The 23,553-nt window shown below is 38.6% G+C and overlaps 1 protein-coding gene across 2 annotated transcripts; it reads left to right on the top strand.

Moving 5' to 3' along the window:
- Window positions 1-246: 246 nt before the first annotated feature.
- On the top strand, window positions 247-22,808 carry kdrl (kinase insert domain receptor like). Of its 2 annotated transcripts, none has more exons than XM_055224717.1 (30): window positions 247-722; window positions 3,984-4,074; window positions 4,626-4,819; window positions 5,596-5,723; window positions 6,633-6,789; window positions 6,865-7,001; window positions 7,081-7,258; window positions 7,334-7,460; window positions 7,533-7,702; window positions 8,594-8,750; window positions 10,038-10,167; window positions 10,984-11,092; window positions 12,105-12,389; window positions 12,470-12,616; window positions 12,711-12,836; window positions 13,095-13,201; window positions 13,402-13,531; window positions 13,859-13,963; window positions 14,702-14,815; window positions 14,902-14,990; window positions 15,068-15,218; window positions 15,764-15,861; window positions 16,028-16,150; window positions 16,246-16,357; window positions 16,925-17,024; window positions 18,553-18,658; window positions 18,987-19,111; window positions 19,623-19,701; window positions 19,779-19,882; window positions 21,623-22,808. In XM_055224717.1, exons 1-30 carry the CDS (start codon window positions 656-658, stop codon window positions 21,762-21,764), a joined length of 3,888 nt encoding a protein of 1,295 aa, XP_055080692.1. In that variant the 5' UTR covers window positions 247-655; the 3' UTR covers window positions 21,765-22,808. The 2 variants fall into 2 exon arrangements, with proteins under 2 accessions (XP_055080692.1, XP_055080691.1); XM_055224716.1 differs by having other exon boundaries at window positions 275-722; window positions 13,405-13,531; window positions 21,623-22,218.
- Window positions 22,809-23,553: the final 745 nt, after the last annotated feature.

Raw genomic sequence — 23,553 nt, 5'->3', positions numbered from 1 at the left:
ACCTAGTAGACCTTAGTCAGTTCTTTTATTTTAGACACACGATTTGTATTTTTTGTTTTTTGTTTTTTAAAGACTGCATCCTATATTGGGCACTTTTACGCAGAGTAATATTTCATGTCAGTTTAGCACAGGAAACTCATTCTTCTGGCTTCTGGGGGCTTCTGGGGGTCTGCGCGTCTCCACAGACAGTGACGTCGCGCGCCCTGCCTCCGTCTGTCCATAAAACGTGCCTCGCGCTTGGGCTGTGGAGTAGAGCCTGGAGAGGGAGGAGGATTGTGTAAAGCGCGCACTAAAGTCAGAGTGCGCGTTTGACTTGTTTTACTTTTTGTATCAGATCACACCACCTTGCCTCGGATTGCACATTACTTGCAGCCACGATTTGTTTTTTTGATTTTCTTGGGTTGTTTTGTCCGTTCATTTTCTTCATCCAACTTGTTTGAAGAGCACCTGACCTGGGATACGACGGTGGCAGCTCTGGAGTTGGGCTGAGCTGCAGTGAAGAGCCTCCCGCGAATCGCATCCCTGGGAATGGCAAAACGTGCACGCTAAATGTTATTCTCCTGTGTGAGCTGAGAAGTGCTATATGTTTGTGAACTTGGAGTGAAACCCTGAAATTTACGCGCAGATACCGGTTGGATATTTGCAAAAGACTGGCATGATGCAACTTTATGCGACTATAAAACTGACCACAGTCCTATTTTGGTTTACATCACTCGCTTACGGTGAGAATTGTTTTCATGTTTAATCATTTTCTTAATTTTAGGACACTTTAAATTAGATTGTCTGTCTTGCTTTGATTGCTACTTTTGTCTTCGTTTTTGTCAATTGCCTCATCATATTTATGATTTAGGCCACACATATCTGTTGCCCCCTTTTGTTTTTTTGTTTGTTTAGTTTTCTTGAGGTGAACTGCTTTTATACTTAATGAATCTGTACTTCATGGGGTCATGTTCATGCAGATTGGATGCAGTTTCTGATGGTTCCACTAGAGGTCATCTTGCCTTGAAGTCAAACTTGTCAGAGGCATTGACAGATAATGTTAAATAGAGGAGTGTAGGAAGAATCTAGCAGGTATATGTCCGAAATTCAATCCACCCAAACTTTGGACCTCTTAAAGTGACCATGCTTTAATAATAGTGTCATTTATTTGGTCTGATATGTATTGGGCTAAAAGTGATTTTATTTCTCAAAAGCTTATTCCTGCTGTTGTGTAGCTTAGACTAATTCTCAGGTAACCCTTTTTTCATCCATCAGAGAATCTGATGCCAGGTTATTTTTATCAGGAATGCTATTTGGCGTTACTTTTCCTGTCCAACACCAAATAAACAGCACATCCAAACAAGACTGTTCCCTCCCCTCCACCTTTAACGCGCTGCCTTTGACCACAGTGTTTTTGAGTAGATTTCCTACACTGTCCACAACCAAAGCGTGGGAAAGACACAAGGAGGAAACGGATGCTGGGCCTGGAATTGTTCTGGCACTCAAGGGTCACGGAAATGTGACACAGTACCTGAGCAAAGGCTTCTTCCAGTGGCTTCTCGTCCATTTTGAGCTCTGTCCACTCCATACAAGACAATGGTCAGGAAAGGGCGGTCATTGTTATCCAGTGCTTCTGCCTGACAGGAGATCAGGCTATCTTTATCAGAATCTAGACATACAATTCTTTCTGAATAGAATATGGATAGTTTTAAACTATTAATTACTTCAATGAAATGATAATCGAAAAGGGCAAACCAAGTTAATAGGTGTGTTTGTATGAGTGAGGGATTAAGTGGGAGTCATAGGGGCCAATGACGCAGATCTCTAGCCTTAGTCCTTTAGCTGACCACTACACAGTGTGAAGTGAGTGAATAGCAGCTCTTTGAGAAGCATGTCAAACATTGTGTTGTTGTTATTAAAAGTGGCTCTTTTGTTGCTGAGCATTGGAAACATGACATTGAGTAAAAAATGGGGATAATGGGAGGTCAGCCAAATATGTGACAGATGTATCTGACAGATGTATCTCTCTGTATCAGGTTTTATAATTGTATAAAATAACATAAGTATAGTAAATATTAACTTGACATGCAGTAATCATCTAAAGTGCTTGCCTTGTCCAGCTAAACCTCAGCTGTTTTTGTGTCATTATAGCACCCCATTCACTTAAAACTGTGAGTCAGCAATAAATTTTCCTTGATACTTGCATAGGATTTCAATTTCAAGGAGCTTCAGTCTCCGGCACAGTCTTGGTCATATATTATGGAAGGGAATTCTCTGGTTTTACTTTTGAGGACTTTTCATGCCAGAGATTCCTATTGCTGATGGAACTTAACTTTACATAACCTAGAACAGCCCCCCGCCATGACCAGATGTTCTATTATTTGGGTTGTTGTGGAGTCCTGGGCATTTTGCCCCCAACTAATAAAGAATCCATATGATATATATGATATATATGAATAAAACAGATTATGTTGGGAGTGGGATTTCAGGGAATGTGTAGATATGAAACAGTCTTAAACCCAACCAATTGGATCAATTTTTTATTAGAGTGTTACACTGTTATAACTTATATTTGCTTACGTTGTTACAGCTTCATGTATACATGAGAACTAGACTCTGGCATTTTAATAGAGAGGTCTACAACAAATTATATTTCTGTAAAACCCTGTTTTGGGGCAGAGCGTTCAGACTTTGGAGGAAGTGTTGGCTGCGAACTTGGCCAGGTCTCTCTTGTAAAAGAGATTCTGAATCTCAGTGGGAACTCCCGCTTAAAGGTAAAATACAAAAAAAAAAAAAAAAAGCCTTGATTTTGTTTATTTAAAAAAATTAAAATACTCAAAATACAATTTTATCGAAAAATTGAGATTGATCAATATGTGATTAATTTTTTACTCAGAAACAAAATTTTACCCAAATTTATCGTTCTGTAGTTATTGCATAAAAGAAGAGGAAATTCCACACATTATAGTTGCGATTGGGAGGAAGTTTGGGATTTGGTTCGTCCATCATAGTACCGGTACTCACTTCCTCTTCATTTACTGTTTCCTAACGTCATTTACAATCACAGCTCTCCCTGGCATGACACATTTGAAAGAACGTAAATGAAAACACAAGTATGATATTATAAATCATATTTTATGCTGTTGGTCACAGACAGCAGTTATACATTCTTGTGGAAATATGCTTTTGTCAGTTTTAATTGGTGTGCATTTGAGACTTAGCATGAGTTGACTGATGGCCACCCTTCCCTCTCTCAAAAGCTGTTTGTTCCATGGCTGCCCTCTCCTTAATGGCTCTGCACAAATGAGAACCAGCCATGAGGTCTTTGAACTAACACAATAAGCACAAAATCTGGCATCTTTTAGAAGTTCTTTTGGAGGAATGGGACACACAGCTGTTACTTGGGGTTAGGGGTGCTGGGACGCTGGCTGGGACCAGTGCTGGTGAGAGCAGGTGGAAGTTTTGAGGGCGTGGGTGTAGAGAGACAACCACAGGACTGCTTCTCCTGTTGTTCACAACTAGGGGCCCTGCAGCATTAGTTGTCTGTGTTATATTGTCATGTCCTCTTTACATTAAGTGCAATGTAATTGAGTGAATAAATGGAAGCTTTATGTTTTTAAATGCAGTTTGTTGAGATCATTGTTTTTACACCATGAAAGAGGGCAGGCCAAACCCATTCCCCTCTCTTTAACCTTGGACAATAAAACAATGTTATAATAGTTTGTGAGGAAGTCAACATTGAGTGCTACTGCGAGGGTTGACATGGCCAATTCTTTCCCTGAACAGCTGTTCTGAATCGTAACATGCAAATCAGTGTTTTTGCGACATGTGCAAGTTAGTAGGAAATGTTCAATGTTATACTCAGTTTTTCAATACCCATTTTTTTCCTCACAACATTTGGAAGTTTTGCCTGTAAACGGTGGATCTAACACTGATGCAGATGTTCGTTTAATCAATTATATTTCTTCTTCATACATGCTCCTACAATTTGTTTTTATCTACAGATCATGCAGAGGCAGGACACATTACAAGGATATTGCCTGATGCAACACCTCTGATTCTTAAAAAGGGAGATTCAGTGTCCCTAATTTGCAGGTATGTAACAACATCATACACTCAATGGACTATTTCTGTTAAAGTAAAAATATGCATTGCTAAATGGAACCATTTGATTAGTGGTTATTCCTAGATCAAACAGATGTTGCCATCTGTGGGCTCTTGGGAATAACAAGATATTTGATAAGAATGTAAAGAATCTGCCTAAATTTGTCCGCCTGCTAGGAATGTCTTGTACCACATCGTTCAAATGCATTGCTTCCCTACAAGGTCATATAACCACATGTTTAGCTCATGGTGTCACTGGACAAACTGGAATGACCCTACATTCTTTAGGCCTGTTAGAAATGTCATGTGTTCCTCTGGGATTCCTTTATTTAAACTTTTAAAAGGGATGTTGAATGGAAATATTGTGATAGTTGAGTGTTCAAAGGTTCCCATGTGAAATTTCAACTGCTTAGTCAAACTTAAAACATTACACGTTCTGTCCTGTATTTAAAAGACAAATGTGAAAGTCATTGCACTGCAGTGTTGGCAGTATGGATCAAATATGAATGTTGACATATTGTGTTTCTCTTTTTTATTATTAGAGAGAAAGATCCACACTGGAAGCTTGCCTCTCAACTCCGAGCTTCGTTATCAGACGGAGTGGAGGAGAGCCACTGTGACTCAACGCATCATTTTGGACACCATTGCAGCAAACTGACCATCACCAGTCTGACAGCCAGCGACACTGGACCATACAACTGCTCCGATCACAGCTTAATTTATATCTATGTTACAGGTAAGATGGGACTGCTGACAAGAATCTTTTACTTCTGTTAAATTTGCACATACGTTACACATCCAGAAACAATATGTCTTTGTGAAATTATTATTAATGATTGGTAATCTATTAACTAAAACTAACTATACAGAATAAATCAATGCTTTTCACATAACTGACTCCAAATCTTTAGTTTTAGTCACCAACAATCATTAGTTTCACATTCCCGTTTCAAAGCATTGCACTGTTCACCACACCATAATAACACATTTTGAAACATGATATATTGCTCTATAGAGATATTGCGATAAATGATAATATTGAAACTAGTTTGTCCAACTGACTCTATAACACTAAAGCAGGATAATCCCAGTAAACATTTTTTTGTAAATATACAGTATCATTAAAAGCCATAAACTGCAACAAATGAATCCCAGAGTGAACTGATAATTAGCCATACAAGTCACTTATTTAACTTTGGACAGCTCTAATCTATTTTTATTACAACAAAAATACCCCAATTCTCCCAGTTTTTCCAAAGAAACTGTATACACGATAAATATTGAACATCAAAATATAGTTCTAGCTATCATTTATTGAACGATAAAGTGATGCAGTAATTATCATGACAGGCATAACCAATGGGAAGTACTAGTGTAGCGGTTAGGCCTTACAATAGTTACCCAATATCAGCTGCTTCCTTCAAGACTGAATGCTGCTGGTTTCCCTCATAGCTGTTGTTAATGTTTACATCTTGCTAACTTTCCTTGTCTTCATGTCTCTTTGTATCTCAGATCCGCAGCAGCCATTTGTGGAACCTTTTCCCGCTATACCTTTTGCTATCTGGACTCTGAGAAATGAGACCAGCCTCACCATTCCATGTCGAACGTCATCTCCTGATGCTGTTGTGACACTCAGTTCGGTAAGCTCCAACATATTTGTACAACCTTTTATTTTATGTATTTATGTATTTATGTATTTATTTATTTATTTATTTATTTATTTATTTATTTATTTATTTATTTATTTATTTATTTATTTATTCATTCATTCATTCATTTAATGCAAGACAGACAAACATTGTGACCAGTAATATACAGTGGTAATAAGACATAACAAGACATAACTTGGCATAACATTGTTTGTGGACATAACAGCAATTTACAATTACATGTGACAAGTTTGTGTTTGTGTAAGGTGGGGATACTAGAGGGGAATGCTAGTGCTAGTAATTTGTGAGTAAGAAAATAGGATACAGAGAATGTAAATGGGGAGGAAAAGTATTTGTACAACTTCTAATGTAAGTGTAAGTCTTATTTACATAGTAGTGGTTTGTAATTGAGATGTGTGGGCGCGTACAATCAGAGGTACAGTTAATCAGACAATAGGCAAATTAGGCAGTGGATGTGCTTGAGGCGGGCGGGGCACCGCATTTGTACAGTGAATGCATTGTTAATCACATTTACAGAAGCATTATTGGCTAAGTTGTGATTGGCTTTACTGTAGGAAGGTTAGGCACACCGGAGGGAGCCATCGTGTCGCCTTCCTGCAAGAACAGGAAGGTGCATCAAGAGAGCTTTTCTTTGAATTGGTTCTAAGCTAAATATAGTCACTGGTATCTTACAAACATGCGGAAATTCACAGACAAACAAACTCTGTCAAAGGGAAAACGAACAGGTACCCAACTGTTGTCGTCATCAATTCTTATTTATGACCCATACTAGTGGAAAATGACCGAATGAATCATTTTTAAAAATATCTACCATTTCTTCTACAGTCTAATCTGCCTAATCACTTTTGTAAGCTTAAATAGTATTTTTGTTCAATGCAGACCCCTATGCATTCATTAAAAAAGGAAGAAATGAAGTGGGATCCAAAAGTGGGATTCAAAATTCCGTATGGTCGTGATGCTTACTACGATTGGATTACATGTCACACAGAGGTTAATGGACATATTTTCAGTTCAATGTACATCCCCAAAAGATGGAGTAAGTATTATAGTGTTATTATTATAGGGAGTTATATAGCAGTGTTTCAGAGAGCATATCTTTTCTTTCCCACAGCTCCTATCCTTCAGAATGTGAAGATTACCCCAGATCATGTAAAACTATTAGCCGGAGACCTCCTTGTTCTTAATTGTACTGGTGAAACCTCATCTAGTGTAAGGATCAACTTCACGTGGGACTTTCCTCGAAAAACAGTAAGCTATAGTGACTGCAGTGAATAATAGTGAACAGGAAACCATAGACATTTTTATATTGAACCTGCTTTGTTTACAGGAGCATCGGCATCATACTAAAGTAATCACTACAGAGGTAAAAGATGAGGGCCTCGCTTATATGAGTAAGACCTTGTATTTGCCCAACGTAAAACTGGAAGATAAGGGGATATACCGGTGTAATGCGAACATGGAATCCATGAAGTTCAAACATGTTTCAGTGTCAGTGACAGTTTATGGTGAGTTTTTATTTTTAAATAGATTGTCACAGATTTCTTTCAGTTTTATGTATACTTTAATTTCACTTTTTCCAGAGCATCCTTTTATCAATCTGACATATAAGAATGAAAAACGTAGTACTATTATTGCAAACAAATACAATAAGAAGGTTTTATTTGGAGCAAAGGTCAAAGCGGTGCCTCTTCCAGACACAATGATTTGGTAAGTAACAAATAAAAAGGTTTTGTCTGTATTTTACATATTACAGAATTAAAGAACATGTTTATATTTCAGGTATAAAGATGGCATTCCAATCAAAAAGAATTCAAGTTGCTACAAAATGTCTGGCAACAACCTTATTATCAATGATGTACAGCAGAAGCACGCAGGTGTCTACACATTCACTGTGGGCATTCAAGACATAGGGCTGTACAAGAATCTAAGTTACGTTCTGATTTACAATGGTAAGTTAATATTAAAAAAAAGCACTTATGGCCCCAAGTTGTTGTACTGTGGCACTGCTGTGGCCTGTAGTTACTGGAGTCCAGTCCAGAGGACGGCAGGTAGCAGCTTAGTATGAGAGGAATTTGGGGGCTTGTTGATTCCAGGACAGGATTGACGTATACAGTGACAGCTGTTGTTGATTATTGGGGCTGCTTTGAAGGGGCTTGGAGCTGTGTGCAACAGCCCAAGCTCATTTCTGTAAGCTCCTGCCATGGCAGTGTGTAAGACATCCACATAATATATTTTTCATCAGCACAAAATTATTACACAAATCTAATTTCATCAACTTTGAGCTTTTTATCTTAATTTGAAACCCAAAGTATACACAGTTAAATCTACTACATTTACAAGTTGTAATTCAAATCATCACATAGCAAGTATAAAGATAAAGGAAGAAACTATTTCTTATTGTATTGTGTAAACCCAATTTTATTTATTAGAAATCACTGAGCTAGAGTCTGGTGAAATATAAAGTGTTCTGTAATGAATAAATATATTTTGTTTTGAGCTGTGCGCTGGGTGATGAACCAGTGTCTTTTGATAAAAAGTGAAAGTGACTGGAGGTCCTTCCTGAACCGCACAGGAATCTAAGGTTCAGCTGAGCGCAGAAGTCATGACTGCTCTGACATGGGCACAGGCCACAGTGGGGTTGTTTTTTGACCTACAGCCTCAGGCTCACCCATCATCCTGCCACAGCATCAGGAAGACTACTAGTGACAGTGTTTCATGGCCAACATTCACAAGCACTGCTGATCATTAATCAGACATTAGATGGTTCCTCTGAGGGGTGTGTTTATTTGTTTTAACCTCTCTATCATCTCTAATGGTTCATTTGAACTCTGCTTTCACAGTGCATCCAACCATTTCTGAGGCAGAGCTCTCCACGGTGGATGTGCAGCCCTATATGTTTGGCAAAGACCAACAGTTAGCTTGTACTGTCGATGGAGTGCCTTCGCCAAACATCACTTGGCTCTGGCAGCCATGTCCCTCAGATCCAAACACAACACAGTGAGTCAATCATCTGAGCACTCAAGCATTCAAATAACATTTTCTGCATTGATGGTCAGATCACATTTAGTTAAAAAAAAAAGTTAAAAGTACAAGCCATCTGACGGGTAATCCTGTGAGCCTTAGGCCTCTAGTTGGGTCGACGTAAAAGAGCATTCGCTCCGAGAGCGGTGCGCTTGGGGCAGTATGAACTCAAGAGTCACATTCTGGACCACATAACAAGTTCCACTCACACTCTGGAGTGGGACAAGTGTGATGTGAACACGGCCGACCTCGGGCCAACCTATGCAGTCTGTGGTACAAGTAAAAGTGCTTGAGAATGGGCAAAAAAGCACTCAGATCATGTATATTTGTAAGAATGGGTACTGCAGAGTTGCAATACCCATTCATATGTTTGTCTGACGGGGCAATTTGGATCAACTCCTCCTGCGTCTGTCTAAATCTAGTGCACACTGGGTCAGTCCACAGAGCCCACATGTGAAAATGACCTTAAATGATCAAAATTCTTTACCCAGTTTCCTAGTATCAATTCTGTTTTGTACTTGACTTTGTCCAGGAATGTGACTCCTAAATCACACTTAGAGAACTGCACTTGGCCATTAGCTGTGAATTCATGGGAAATCAAGCAGCTTTACTTTATTGTTATCAGCATAATTAACAAAAAACCCAATGGGCAGATTTTCCTGTGTAGACGTCATTTACCAGAAGTAGCACCACCAAGAGTAGCATTTATTTTAGTAGCATTTAGTGGCAAAAGGGGGCGGGGCGGAATAAGATCAATAGCCTGGCAGTAGAAGCCTGTTTATTTTACACCTGACCCTGTAATTTACCTGAACTTAGTTTTGTATCTAAAACACAGTTCTTTTAATATTAGAGTGACAGTTACCCATGAAAGTGATTAACATAGTATGGTCTTTATCACCTTGGCAGGTTGAGAAGTTATCAAATATCAATTGTTGACCACCAAGGTCTAAGGATCAGCTTATCTCCTCTGACCAGAGGCTGAGGGGGTTCCTGTGCACAGCCCTTCCTGTAGAGGCAGCCATTTCCTCCTCGGCCTCTGCTCTCATCAGGCTGATTGTTCCCCTCTATGGATGCTCACCGTTTCACTAGGGCTTACTACAGGTTTCAGCTACTACAATTCTCACATGATCAAATTAATGTCTGGTGCAGCTTTACAAATTTTTTATACACACAGTGATTGTAACATAAAAATATTTGTTTTGTGATAATTCAGATTTATCGTATTCATGTTTGCTCACTATATTGTTTTCATCGTAATTACAGTTGCAATGGAAGTGCCTATCAAGCCACAAACTCATTTATTGTTTCAACTGACATCAAGTTTGGGAATTTTTCCCACAACTGGGTTAAGAGCGTAAACTCTAAACCTGAGCTGGTCCAAGGGAAAAATAAGGTATGCGTACTTCACAATGTTTTATGTTTGTGTAATTATTTTTTACTTCGATAATATTTAAGAAAAAATATTAAAATCATTCAAATCATTATGGTCTAACTATCCAGGTTTATGGAATACAATACAAAAAGGCACACAGCTGACTGGGGAAGCTGCAATTATTGCTTTAAACTGTGTTTACACTATGTGCATAAATGTTTCTATGTTGTTAATTTTCTGATTTGAATGAATCCTGCATTTTAATTTTCATAATTTTAGATTATTTATAAAAGCGTTTGTGGGCAAACACATAGTTTTCTCTGAAGGTCAGAACAAAGGGTCAGTGATAACACGCCGGGTTTGTAGTTGGATAAATTCCTTTCTTCCACCCCACATAAATTGTATTGGACTGCTGGGCCTCGTAAGTGGTGCCTCTGAAGGTAGTGGGTCTCTAGAAATCATATAAGCAAGACACAGAAGTCAAATGAATGTGATTGGATTACATATTACAAGCATATAAACTGGAAAAATGCTAAAGGAAATCATAACAAGCAGTCATCAATCTGCAATCTAATGCTGACAAGTCGCCATCCGACCTATTGTAATTTTAGTAGTCCAGTACTCTCCAGCAAAGTTCTGACTTTTCCCAGCGATTGTCTTAATATTTTGATCAGCTGTGGAACTCATTCTCATTGTCTTTTAGAATGTTTTTACTTTTGACTGATTTTATCAGAATTTATGATTGACTGACTGTTCTATATTATGTGATACCAATTGAGAGACTTAGTTTAATATCTTTCAACCACAATCTCACAGTTGCTTTTCTGTTCCTTATAGACTGCAAGTATACTAGTGATAGGAGCAGCCAGTGTATCAGGACTATACACTTGTATAGCCAGCAATGAGGAGGGTACTAACACAATGACTTTTCCCTTCTTCGTTACTAGTAAGTATCACTTATTCATGTATTGTAGGGTCCAATCTCAGTACATTATGTTTTGCTTATTCCGGAGATGCAATATAAATGCAGTGCTTGTGACAGTGTAAGACGTAATGTACATCTCTTAAGTCATAGTGATGACATACTGATGATGGGACAAACACTTCCAGGAATTTGCTGACTGTGTTGTGCTGTGAAGAGTCCAGAGAGGGCATTAATTGGAACCATGTTTCTTTAAAGTCAGTGCACTGCAGAGAGGAAGAGAGGCACATATGTATGTCCTCAGCGTTATAATGGCACACTTTAAAACAGCTACAAATAACTGCATTCCTGCTTTAGGGCCAACAGATCATTCTGTGAGTCTAAATTCTTTTGTTATGCATCTCTTACCATTTCCAAATGTTCCCAAATGCATACCAAGTGGGACAGTTATGTAATGATTACTTAGATGAGGTGTTACTTCACAAAATCACAATTTATCAGCTATAGCAATATATCTTGAAGTTCAGTAAAAAATTACCAACAAAAAGCAGTTTGCCTTATGGGGTGAAAATATTACAGATGATTTTAAATAAAATTGACCTGAGTCAAATCAAATCCAGTTCTGCCCGAGAGGGGAGGTTGAAGAATGATGGTATGCTGCTTAGAAGTGGATAAAATACACAGCTGTCTTTCTTTATGAAGAAGAAATGCTCTCCAGCAATTTGAATGAGCAGACCCTGTCTGGTCCCTCTGGGCCTAGACTCAGCTTCCCTCCAAATTAATGTCTGCAGGGGTGCCACCATCCGCCATTTTGTCCACCAAACCATGTTTTCGATTAGCAGTGGTGAAAAAGGAATAGAATTCCTGGCCTTTTCACTGTTAAAAAAAATGTGTTTTTTCAACTGGTGTGTTTTTTCATGTGCTGCTAATGAGCCGCAACAGGCCGGCTCCTCCTTGACTTTGTTTAAGCAGATTGTGAATGTATTTGAGAGACTTGTGCTGAATGGTCTCATGTTTGTGCACCTTGTTTCTATAGATCATACAGAGGAAATAGCAGTGTTGTCTCCTTCTGTTATTGAGGGGGATGACACTGTGCTGACATGCCAGGCAGCACGTTACCTCTACACAGATCTCCAGTGGCTTGATTCAAGAAATCAAACTATCACCTCAAATGTGTCTACTCTTGAGACAAGCACATACTCCATTTCCCGTTCTTTCCATCTGTATAACGTGTCTCGAAACAGCTCAAGTGGCTACAAGTGTCTGGGGCATAAAGTGCACAATAAGGCTGTGCTGAAGACCGCTAATCTAAACGTTGCTGGTAAGTGACAGAATGTCCTAGGTATCTTTTTACTCTGCTGTATACTATACAGTACTACACAATGTATGTTTCTTATTCAGAGAGAAAACTGCCTTGGCTTAGCCAAAATCTTACAGACCAGGATGTGAATAGTAGCACCACCCTCATATTGACCTGTTTAGCCCTTGGAGTTCCTCGTCCATACATCATGTGGTACAAAAATGGGATTGAAGTAGAAAAAGGCCCAGGTAAACAATTTATAACACTTTACTTTATAACACTTTTTTCATTTATATATGCTTTATAAATTCAATGCATATTATTTATTATTCATATTTGCAGGTATTGCATTTGGTGATGGGGTCCTGACCATTGAGAGAGTAAAAAAAGATGATGAAGGACTTTATGAGTGTGTGGCCATAAATCATCTTGGCACTGTAAAGACAAGTGCTATGGTCACTGTCTATGGTTAGTTGTTTTTTTCTTTACTTTGAGCCACTAGGTTCTTTTGCCTATTGCGTATTTGAAATTCTGAGAAGTCTCCCTGAGCAAAAATATGTGACAGGAATGCTTAATGCATTCTTTTATTTTTATGATCTGTTTTTGAAGACATGATATTCACTGGGTTTGTCCAGTGTTTTTTTCAAAGGAATTGAAGAAAATGTTTAAAGCCACAGGTCAAAAAGACAAAGCATCACTAGTGTCTGACCATAGCTTCTCTTCCAGATGATGACAGTAAGCCAAATGTTGAGGTAATCATCCTGGTGTGTACTGGAGCTGCAGCAACTTTCCTCTGGCTTATGCTTATTCTGTTTATTCGCAAACTTAGAAAGGTAAGGACTCTATATCTCTATTTGTGCGTATACACTGTCAACAGATCTTTTACTTGATTTAATTAACCTTAGTAAAATTATGAAAATTGCCTGAGTGCAGTCTTCCTGTGAATGTTTTTTTAACAACTTACACTTGGCCCAGTCAGATGTTTTTTTGTACTTAATTATTACTAATCTTTGACATTTTAATATATTTTTAGCAGCCTGCACATTATAAAATGGGACCATCAATCATCATTGATCCTGATGAATGTCCTCTCGAAGAGCAAAATGAGCTTCTTCAGTATGACAGCAGCAAATGGGAGTTTCCTCGAGATCGACTGCAACTGGGTGTGGAATTTACAACTAATTTTTTATTCATTTTTAGAAACAAATATTATATATTAATAAGACCAAGAATATAAAGCATGTAGACTTTTAGAAAAATAAAAGGCTGTATTCAATCCTAATCCATAAATAAACTACTGGAATTTGGGCATCTGTTGTTCAGGATAACCCTTCCTCTGTGATTTTTCTGTATTCTTGAGTTTATGTGTTACCTGTTTATTATATATTTGTTTATATATTTTCTATGCTTTGTGTCCTCAAAAGGCAATGATGAATTAACTATTACAAATAAATTATGTAACTAAAACACGTGGTCTATTATGAATTTAGGTAAGACCCTTGGCCACGGAGCTTTTGGAAAAGTTGTGGAGGCATCAGCGTTTGGGATTGACAAGTTTTCAACATGCAAGACTGTTGCAGTTAAAATGTTGAAAGGTACAGTATTTAACATTACACATGCTTTTTCAGCACGTTGGCTCTGGTTTGCATTTTCACCATAGTGACTTGAAATTCATCCGCAAACCTGAGTGCACTCAGTCGTCTGAATAGAGCATTTATTGTGGTATGCGGAGCAGTTGAATAAATCCTATGTGTCACTAAGGCCAGAGATATATTTCCTGAGCAGAGTTCAAGAACCACATGTGACTACAATTAATGTTAGTATGGAGAGTTCAAAGTAAAGCATGCGTTTTACTTGGAGGTAAGGATAGGACCTCTAACCCTGTCATGATAAAGAAAAGGTGTGAATACTCACTTAAAGGAGACTGTCCAAATTAACCAGCTGATGAGGAGTTCGGCAATACAAGACAAACCCTTCACACAAACAAATAAGCAAGGCATTGATGATTAAAAAAAAATCATCAATGCCTTACATTTTCCATATTCTTCTGCAGTAAAAATAAACATGTGCATTTTGAATAATGCCCTGTACATGTTGATACAGATGATAGGAGAACAGGGCGCTGAAATAGCAATCACGGTGGGCCGTAAATCGTGAGCTCTCGGGTCAAACCCACTGTGGTTAGTCCGAGGTCAAACTTAATGGGAAGCAGCAGGCCTCTCAAATGGACCATGGCTTGGTTGAGAGCATCATAACTCTCTGAAATACTGTATCTGTTTTTGGATATAGCAGCATATAAGTAACTTATTAACTCTGTTTTATACATTTTATAGGAGGCGCAACATCCAATGAACGAAAAGCTCTGATGTCAGAGTTGAAAATCCTTATTCATATTGGACATCATTTGAATGTTGTGAATCTGCTCGGAGCCTGCACAAAGCCAGGAGGTGTGCAGATGACTGCTGTTTTGGTTTTTTTGTTGATTTCAGATTATTTTGCTCATATTTAAGCTTTTTATTTTTATTATGAACAGGTCCACTGATGATGATAGTTGAATTTTGCAAATATGGAAACTTGTCCAACTATTTGAGGAGCAAAAGGGATGATTTTATTGTCTATAAGGTAAGTTTCTTATACTTTGTAATGATAAAACTGTTAGTTTCTGTTGGTATATTTCTTTTGCCTTGTGCTTGGGGCAGAACCAGGATGGTAAGGTGGTGTCGGGGTCCGGTTGTGAGCTGAGTGAGTTGATGAAGCGCCGTCTGGAGAGTGTGGCCAGCACCGGAAGCTCAGCCAGCTCTGGCTTTATAGAAGATAAGAGCTACTGCGACTCAGAGGAAGAGGAAGAAGGTAAAGGTCCCGTCCACTCACCCCTCCTCCCCTGTGTTTGCTCCCCCTCCCCCGTTGCCTCTCGACCCCCCTCAGTCTCAACTCTACCCCATTGAAATTAAGTCTCTCCTTGGATTGTTTTCTGATGGGACACTTCCTGCTCCTGTTCTGTAGTACAATCACTTCAGCAGGAGCTTCTGTCACCTGCTGAGACTAGGGAGGCATTCGTGTGTTTCCTGTCCAGGCTCACTGATGCTTAGCTCTCCTTTAAATCCAAGCTGTGTTTGACATTGTATTATTTTGGGTTAGATTATCTGTTTACTCAGGTGTGTCTGTGGAAGCACCTCTCTGAGCACCTGACAGGCCTGCCAGGGTCAAATTTACACATTTCACCCGAAGTCTGAATTATAAATACAAATTTGATTTGCTTTTTCTGTCATCATAAAAGGAAGTGCTAGCAGAGGTGTACACAGCAGATTTTAGTTTCTACATGCTGTGAAGTAGTCCATTGTTTTATTTGCACTACATACTGTATGTAACAATTTACATGTATTTTTCTCTCACAGAAGCTGAAGATTTATACAAAAGAGTCTTGACTTTAGAAGATTTGATTTGCTACAGTTTCCAAGTTGCAAAAGGCATGGAGTTCTTGGCCTCTCGTAAGGTAGATCATTGTCAATGAATTATGTCATAAAATGGGTTTAAAATCTGTTGATGCATGTCCTACAAAATGTTTGTAAATTTGAAGAACAGAAGCATTAACAGAAGTATCATCTCTTGCCTTTCTTAATGAGCACTGATTTTTTTAATAAGCCTCTTTCATTTTCTAGTGCATTCATCGAGATTTGGCAGCAAGAAACATTTTACTCTCTGAGAACAATGTTGTCAAGATATGTGACTTTGGACTCGCTCGGGATGTGTACAAAGACCCAGATTATGTGCGCAAAGGAGATGTGAGTCATAACAGGCAAATGCTGATTGTAAATACATTGTTGGTGACATTCACAGTAAAAAGATTATAACGCTTCATGGGGTGTTCTGTCTATAGGCCAGACTCCCACTGAAGTGGATGGCACCTGAGGCCATTTTTGACAAGGTCTACACCACTCAGAGCGACGTATGGTCCTTTGGTGTTTTAATGTGGGAAATCTTCTCTTTGGGTAAGTGCAGTTGGGATTATTTTGTTATAATTAAAATATTAACTTTTTTCATAACAAAAATATGAACACGTACAACGAGACTGACATAGAAACCCTTCGACAATTAAACAGTTGTGGATATGTCCAAACAAAAATTGCCATGTCATTGACTACACTGGAGAGTAAATGTTTGTAGTGTAGGAGTATTTGGTTCTTTCCCCAATGTAGGAGTATTTGGTTCTTTCCCCAGTGTAGGAGTATATGGTTCCTTCTCTATTATTACAAAAGATTCACAAGACACAAATAGGATTCCGAAGTGAAGTACATGGTTATAATTTTCTTGGAAATTGATTCTCGTCATATTTGCGTGACACATTTTTACCACAAAGTAAATTATTTTAATGTGTGCAGCTGGTAACACAACCATGGTTACCCAAAAACTGGATCAAACATGTTTGATTAAACTCCTCGCTTCTGACCAGGGCCTTTAACTCTTAACTATCTGTAAAACAAACATTACATGGTTGGTTACTACAGAAAGCAGTGTGAGATACTGTCCATATTAAGTGTACAGTGTGTGTTTTTTAGGTGCCTCGCCATATCCTGGAGTCCAAATTGATGAAGAGTTCTGCTGCAGACTGAAGGAGGGAACTAGGATGAGAGCACCAGAATACTCCTCATCTGAAATGTAAGAAGTAGATTTATTCTCTCAGGTGGTAGAGCAGCGCCTGTGAATGGGCTGCCATGGTGTAGAATGTCTTGTATATGGCTAATATAAAATTTGCTGATTGCTGTTTTTAGATTTGGGCACCCTTCGTAACCACCTGCTTAAGATACCGATTTCCCTCTATCTAAGTTCTGTAGTACATCAGTATTTGACTTTACAGCATACAGCATGACTCAAAGTTTATTACATTTATATAATCTGGGGTATAAAAATGTTCAAACTAAGCAAGTTGGAGCCATCTGAATGAATTGTCAATTTTGCAAAAGAAACACTGATTGGAACTGATACTCCAAATGTAATCCAGATTGTAGTTTTCAGAACTCTCATGAGGTATTTGCAGAGACAGATCAACCGGTGCCAAGAATCCCTTGTACATTTCAGCACCACGAAGAAAAGGCCTGTGCCAGATTATGTTTTGCATACTTGTGACACTGAGGTTTAGTTTAAGGCCAAGATAAATCGCTCTAACGGCAGTAAAAATGAATGTTGGAGGAAATGTATTTAGAGTCAGTGGGATAAATCTCTTCAGGCTCAGGTTTCCTGTGAGACGCGTGCGCTGGATCAGGTGAACTGCAGGTTCTGATACTAAAACAAATCAAAGTTATTTTTCAGATGAAGCTCAAACAAAAGAAAGACATTAGGAAGGGGATGCTCACTTCCTGTTTCTTACTAATATCCAAAACACTATAGTCGTCCTATTTATGCTCTCACATGGGGGGGTTACTATGCAGACATATCTGCTTCCTTTGCTGTTCACTGACATTCTTGAGAAGGTATTTGGTCCATTTTCTTTACATTTGCACTTCTGTATAGCACAAACTGGATCTACAACTTTATCTTGTTCATAAAGGTCTTTTAAGGAATGACCACAGCAGAAGTGGTTTGTTGGGTCAGGCTTTTTGCTTGTTTTGTTTTTCTTTAGCAAAAAAACAAAGGTCAGAGGAAGTTTCCTTGGAGACAATATAGAACTTCATAGATTTGGATGAAATCTTAAACAAAGTGGATTAGATGGAGAGATTAGGATTTAGGACTCAGAAAGAGATCGGCTCTAATGATTGATCTAATCGAGTCGCAACCCTGGGTTTAGAGTGAAAACAGATTAAGAGAATGGTTTTATAATGTGTACAAAGTATAATTAAACTTAATACATATTATTCCACATGTTTTCTTTAAACTGAAGCTCAGTTTTATTACTGCCCTTCCTGAATCTTTCCACATGGACAGAGGCGCTGACAGAAGCTGAGAGCAGAATCTAACTCAAACTAAAGGATCAGATACAGCCCAGGAGGCACTAAAACAGTGTGTGTGAATACTTTAATGACAGTCCATTTAGAAGTGGCCCAGGTGTGGGTATTTGAGAAGCACTGAGCAAACTTAGAGAATCTAGATATTTCAAATCTGTAATAGTCAATGATATACTGAATGTGTGTGCACACCGTGTGCCTTTTGTGTCCACTTTAGTTAATTGTTGTATTTTCTTGCCCATTAGCTATCAGACCATGTTGGACTGCTGGCATGGAGAGCCGCTAAAGAGACCCTCCTTCACAGAGCTGGTGGGAAGGCTCGGGGATCTGCTTCAAGCCAGTGTTCAACAGGTATGGCAACAATTAACTTAATAACTGAATGCATTATTTCACTTGGCATACTTGAGTATTGTTTTTTGAAGCAAAAATAAGTTTGCATTTTGGGGGCAACATTTCTTCTTCTAATTTTGCAGGTTGTAGAAAAAGGGAGGTTTTTTTTGTTGTTTTTTTACAGCTGTAACTTCTAAAATGAAACTGATCTCATCACCAAAGTGCTGCCTTATAATGTGTTTTGTGTTTAGATAGGAATAAAACTTACTGATATACAACAAGTAAATGTCTAAAACACTTGTGAAGTAGTTCCTGGTCCAACTTTTAAAATATGTGTTGATTGTAACAGGAGGGGAAACACTACATCCCACTCAACACGATGCTTCTGGCTAAAGTAGGAGATCCGTCGGGGACAGTGTCCACAGATGACAAGCTCACACGACCCCTGTCCCACCGCGACTCTGGGTGCACATGGTGAGAATTCGTTCCTCTCTTCAGTCTGAAATATGTGTTACTTTAGGTTGTAGAATGTGATTGTAGCAGTAGTTGTATTTTTATATAAATGTTCTGTAAATTCATTTTTAAAAGGAACAGTTGTGACTACCACATTATTTCATTCCCTCAAAACGATGCAGACAGAGCACAATGGGTCTGACTGGCACATGATAAGAAGCACACAACCAAGAGCTTTCAGAGCAGGAATTTCCCCAGAAGCACACTGGCTGCCTTAAGATTTATGTCCACTTAAAATAATATTTGTCCTGCACAGATTTTCACTGTGTTTGTTGAAAGACGTTGAAAAGCAGCCATGACAGTTTGCTCTTAAGCTAAATTAGACTTGTGTTTTAACCACAGGGTGTTGAAATGTACAAGTCAACAAACTGTGTTTTAAAAGCTATGCCATAGATACCTGCACATTACTCATTCATGTTTTGTCTGTAAAGAGAGCATATAAAGTCTATTATTCAAAACTTGTTTTTGGCAGGAACATGAAGATACGTCCTGCCAGTGTGAAAACCTTTGACGAGGTGACCATGGACAGTGGAACAAGTGTGGAACATGTGGTATGTAATTACTATAAAATACAAAAATAATTGAACTAGTACTATGTAATCTGAGTGTCCCTCTGTGTGTTCATCAGAGCGGGCAGTCAGACAGTGGGATGGGCCTGTCCACAGAGAACATGAGAACACTGAAGCGCCTTGAGTCTTTGGCAGGGCGACCTCTGAGCATCATAGCTTTGGCGTAAGTGTAGCGTAAAGCCTTAAACGTGGCCTGGAAGGGACAATACCTGCTGGGAAACCTTCCCACTGAGCAGGAATGCAGACACTATAACGTGTTACAGCACACACTGAGCTGCAACTAGTTTGGTCTTTTGTGTGCAGAGACCACGCCTGAGGCCAAGTGGCACAAAGGGACATGGGTTAGATAAAGTTTGGAGGCTACAAGCGCTCGCATTAGCAGAGGCTCCCATGTTTAAAGGCAGGCCTTTTGTTTCTCACACGCATTGTTCTTCCAAAGCCTCTCAGTCTTTAGCTCCTCTTACTTCTTCAAATCTAACAGTAACAAATGAGCTTCAGTGTATCTATGGAACAAAGCTCCCATGTGTTATTTGTCTGCAATGTTCTCACTTTTGAGGATATTTGAGGTGAAGACCAAATCTGAGTCTAAGGTGTATAAATCATTCTCTTCTTTCTCCTCAGCGGGAGTTTCAGAGCTCACATATTAAGCTCACAGCAGTCAGTGGCAAGGTTAATTCACAGGGTCATACCCTCTGAGCCAGCCATTACTCTCCAAAAACTATACTGGCATAATTCTGTTAGCATTCAGGCTCAAGGAAAGAACAATTTTTAAATACATAGTATAACATACTAATCATTAACTTCTTAAGTAAATATGTTACGTGATCAAAAAATACAAATGGTTCACACTTGACACTGGCATTAATGTTTTGCGTCTGTTATAGTTACTGTTTTACATGATGCCTATTATTGCAGACTTTTATTTGAACAAAGAGTCACACTCTAATAATGCAACATTATTTAACATCGAGGGCTGTTTGAATATAAAACCATCATGCCCATTCACTTATGTATTTAATGACTAACAGAAGCCACACCTACCAAGCTCCTGTTGTTCTGAAACAAAGTTTGCCAGCGTTGATACGGTCCGCTGCCATGGTGAAGTGTGTCCAGGCATGCAAAGAAAGATGTGTGTGAACTTCCTCATTGGACAGTCACACAATCATTGCCACCTTTGAATTTTATGAGGGTCTGTGTTTAAGCTGTTTTTGTTTTAGAGAGTTCAACTTGTCAATTCTTGAAGGCATATTTTGTATCTTTTGAAACCTTAACTGATGTAACTGTGTTTAATGCACTACTGTAAGTTTTAAATTTTACAAATTTTGCTCTGATATGTAGACACAGCATACCAGTCCCACAGGCGTCATCTGCCCCTGCTGGGCTCTGACCCTTTAGCCTTTTTTGAGGAACCAAGAAACTCCTAGCAACCGACAAAGACAAAAGCCAGCAATTACTCATATTCTGCTCCTCAGAGTAGACATGTCATAGATGATTGATTACATCTTAAGTGCATAACAAAATGTTTGCACTGACCTACTAGGGCTGTAAAAATATTCAGAACATGCTATTTTTAAATAACTTCATTAATGAAAAAGAACATGGGTGTCAGTATTCGTGATGAAAACTGGCAGAAGCAAATATTAAAGGAGTCTATTTGCCTGGGATCCATAAAATACAAACATTACAATTTTTGGTAATATATTTTTATACATTTTCAGTCTGATTGTCACAGCATAAAAAATGTACATCTCCTCTTTAACCTTGGAGACAAAATACTTTTATAACTACTAGTGCCTTTGTGGTGCATCATCAATTGTCTTGAAATGCAGTTCTCACTATTTGTTCTAATTAAAATGAAACAATAGGCTTGTATGAGTGTAATGACAGAAATGTTTGTTTTCAGGAAGAAGGCCATGAGCAAGAGCAAAGAGTCCGTTCTGGAGGACTTGGGCCTGGATGACTCAGCGCTGGACATGGGTTTGGAGTGTCACAGCCCTCCACCTGACTACAACTCTGTGGTGCGTTACTCCACCCCTCCAGTTTAATGCCTGCTCTTCCCCGGGACCCCCCTCTATTCTATGGACTGACTTTAAGAGGAAAACCTGTGCCATTCTGGGAATGCATGTGTTATATTTATATCATCCATTTCCACAAATTTGTCCACCTCTGCACACAGGCTCAGGTAATTCTTAATGAATCTACTGTGAAAACGCACGGCAATCCTCTCCTGAATCCATGCAATATCCAGTCTATTTAACAAAAGTTAAAGCAGTGTTAGATATCTTATGTTTTGTTCTTGTTTTGGTTGTAAGAATCCACAAGGAATGCCTCACCACGATGATAGAGGATATGCTGGCAATATTTCATTTGATTGAGCTAAACTCAGGTTTATCACACGTCTGATTTTAGTTTTGAATAAATAGTTTTATTTCCCCCAAAGCACTAACAACTGAAATGCTATATTTATTATAATTTTCATTATAGGAGGATTCCCAAACAGAATATCTGAGCAGTTTCTGTTGTGATCGGCAAGTAATGAAAGTTTGTTTTTGTTTTTTTCAAACAGTTATTATGAATTGTAAATTGAACATTTAAAGCCAATATATTGTTAGAGGTAGAATTATTTTATTGGAAACTTTTTTAAAAGGACATAAAATGTTAATAGAAGAGTCATTATTGGAGAGTTGCAATGCAGCCAGTAGCATTTTGAACTAACCAGTACAATATACAGTGTGGTCATGGTGACCCCTGCTACTGTCTTCAACCATTTTGGTAATACAGATACTTATGCACTGAAGTTTTATTTTGATGTTTTCATACACCGGAGAATAGTATATTGTTACCACACAGTGTTACAGAGATTTTGTATTTTATTTAACTATTTTCTAAAAGTAAATATTTTATATTTTTAGGGTTTTATCCACATGTATGTTATTTGTAAACACATTCCATTAATTAAGCAGTAATGCAAACATTGTAGCCTACAGTGACCTAAACTGTTTTAATATTGTACAACTTATTACAAAAGAAAAAGTACTGTCTTCACACTGTAAACAGAGTATAAGTAAATAAAAATAGATTTATACAGTAATTCTGGTCTATTGCTTATCTGTTATCTTATATCTCTTTTGATTCACTGATAAAGCAGGCAACTGATCGTTTCCTCCAGATTTCCCCGCCGCTTCTTAATGAAGCGTGTGGGCGTGTGCTGGAGCGCCCTTCAGGTCTGTCAGAGCCTCATATCCTGGCTCGGGATGAGGTGTCGGCAGCCTGTCTGTTCACCGGGACAATACCCTCGGAGTTTGAACAGGGGAAGGAAGGAACTCTTAATCATCCCAAAGAAACAGACCACACGGCGTTCCCAACTCACAAATCCACCCAAGGCTTCCTATGGCACTGGCTTACCGACACTGGAAGGCTGTCATTGAGTCACACGCTGCTCTTCAGGTCACCCATCTCGTCTATCCCCTCAGGATTTACTGTTTACGGTAAGGACGGAGAGTGCCCAAGCCCAACAACAAGCTTTACCTCTGTACCATTTCCAGTGAGGGAGACAAACAAACAGGGGAAGGACGTCAGCACAGGCTCCAGACTGTCATGCTTTTTCTTCTGTAATAAATGTACTTGAACTCCAACACATGGATCTGATCAAAAACTATTTACATAATCCATGATAGATGTTTGAAATAAAAGGGACTTTGGATTGACTTGTGCATTGCAGAGTGGAGCACAGGAAATGTAAGAGAAAGGTTCAAATTGCTGCAAAAACTGTAGAAACTGAAAATTAATCATATAACTTTTAGAAATATTTGATGAGAAAAAAGCCTCAGGCAT

Source organism: Periophthalmus magnuspinnatus, chromosome 10 (assembly GCF_009829125.3).
Source record: "Periophthalmus magnuspinnatus isolate fPerMag1 chromosome 10, fPerMag1.2.pri, whole genome shotgun sequence".
NCBI classification, from domain to species: domain Eukaryota; kingdom Metazoa; phylum Chordata; class Actinopteri; order Gobiiformes; family Gobiidae; genus Periophthalmus; species Periophthalmus magnuspinnatus.
Note: the sequence above shows the minus strand (reverse complement) of the source record. Positions and strands in the feature narration are given on the sequence as shown.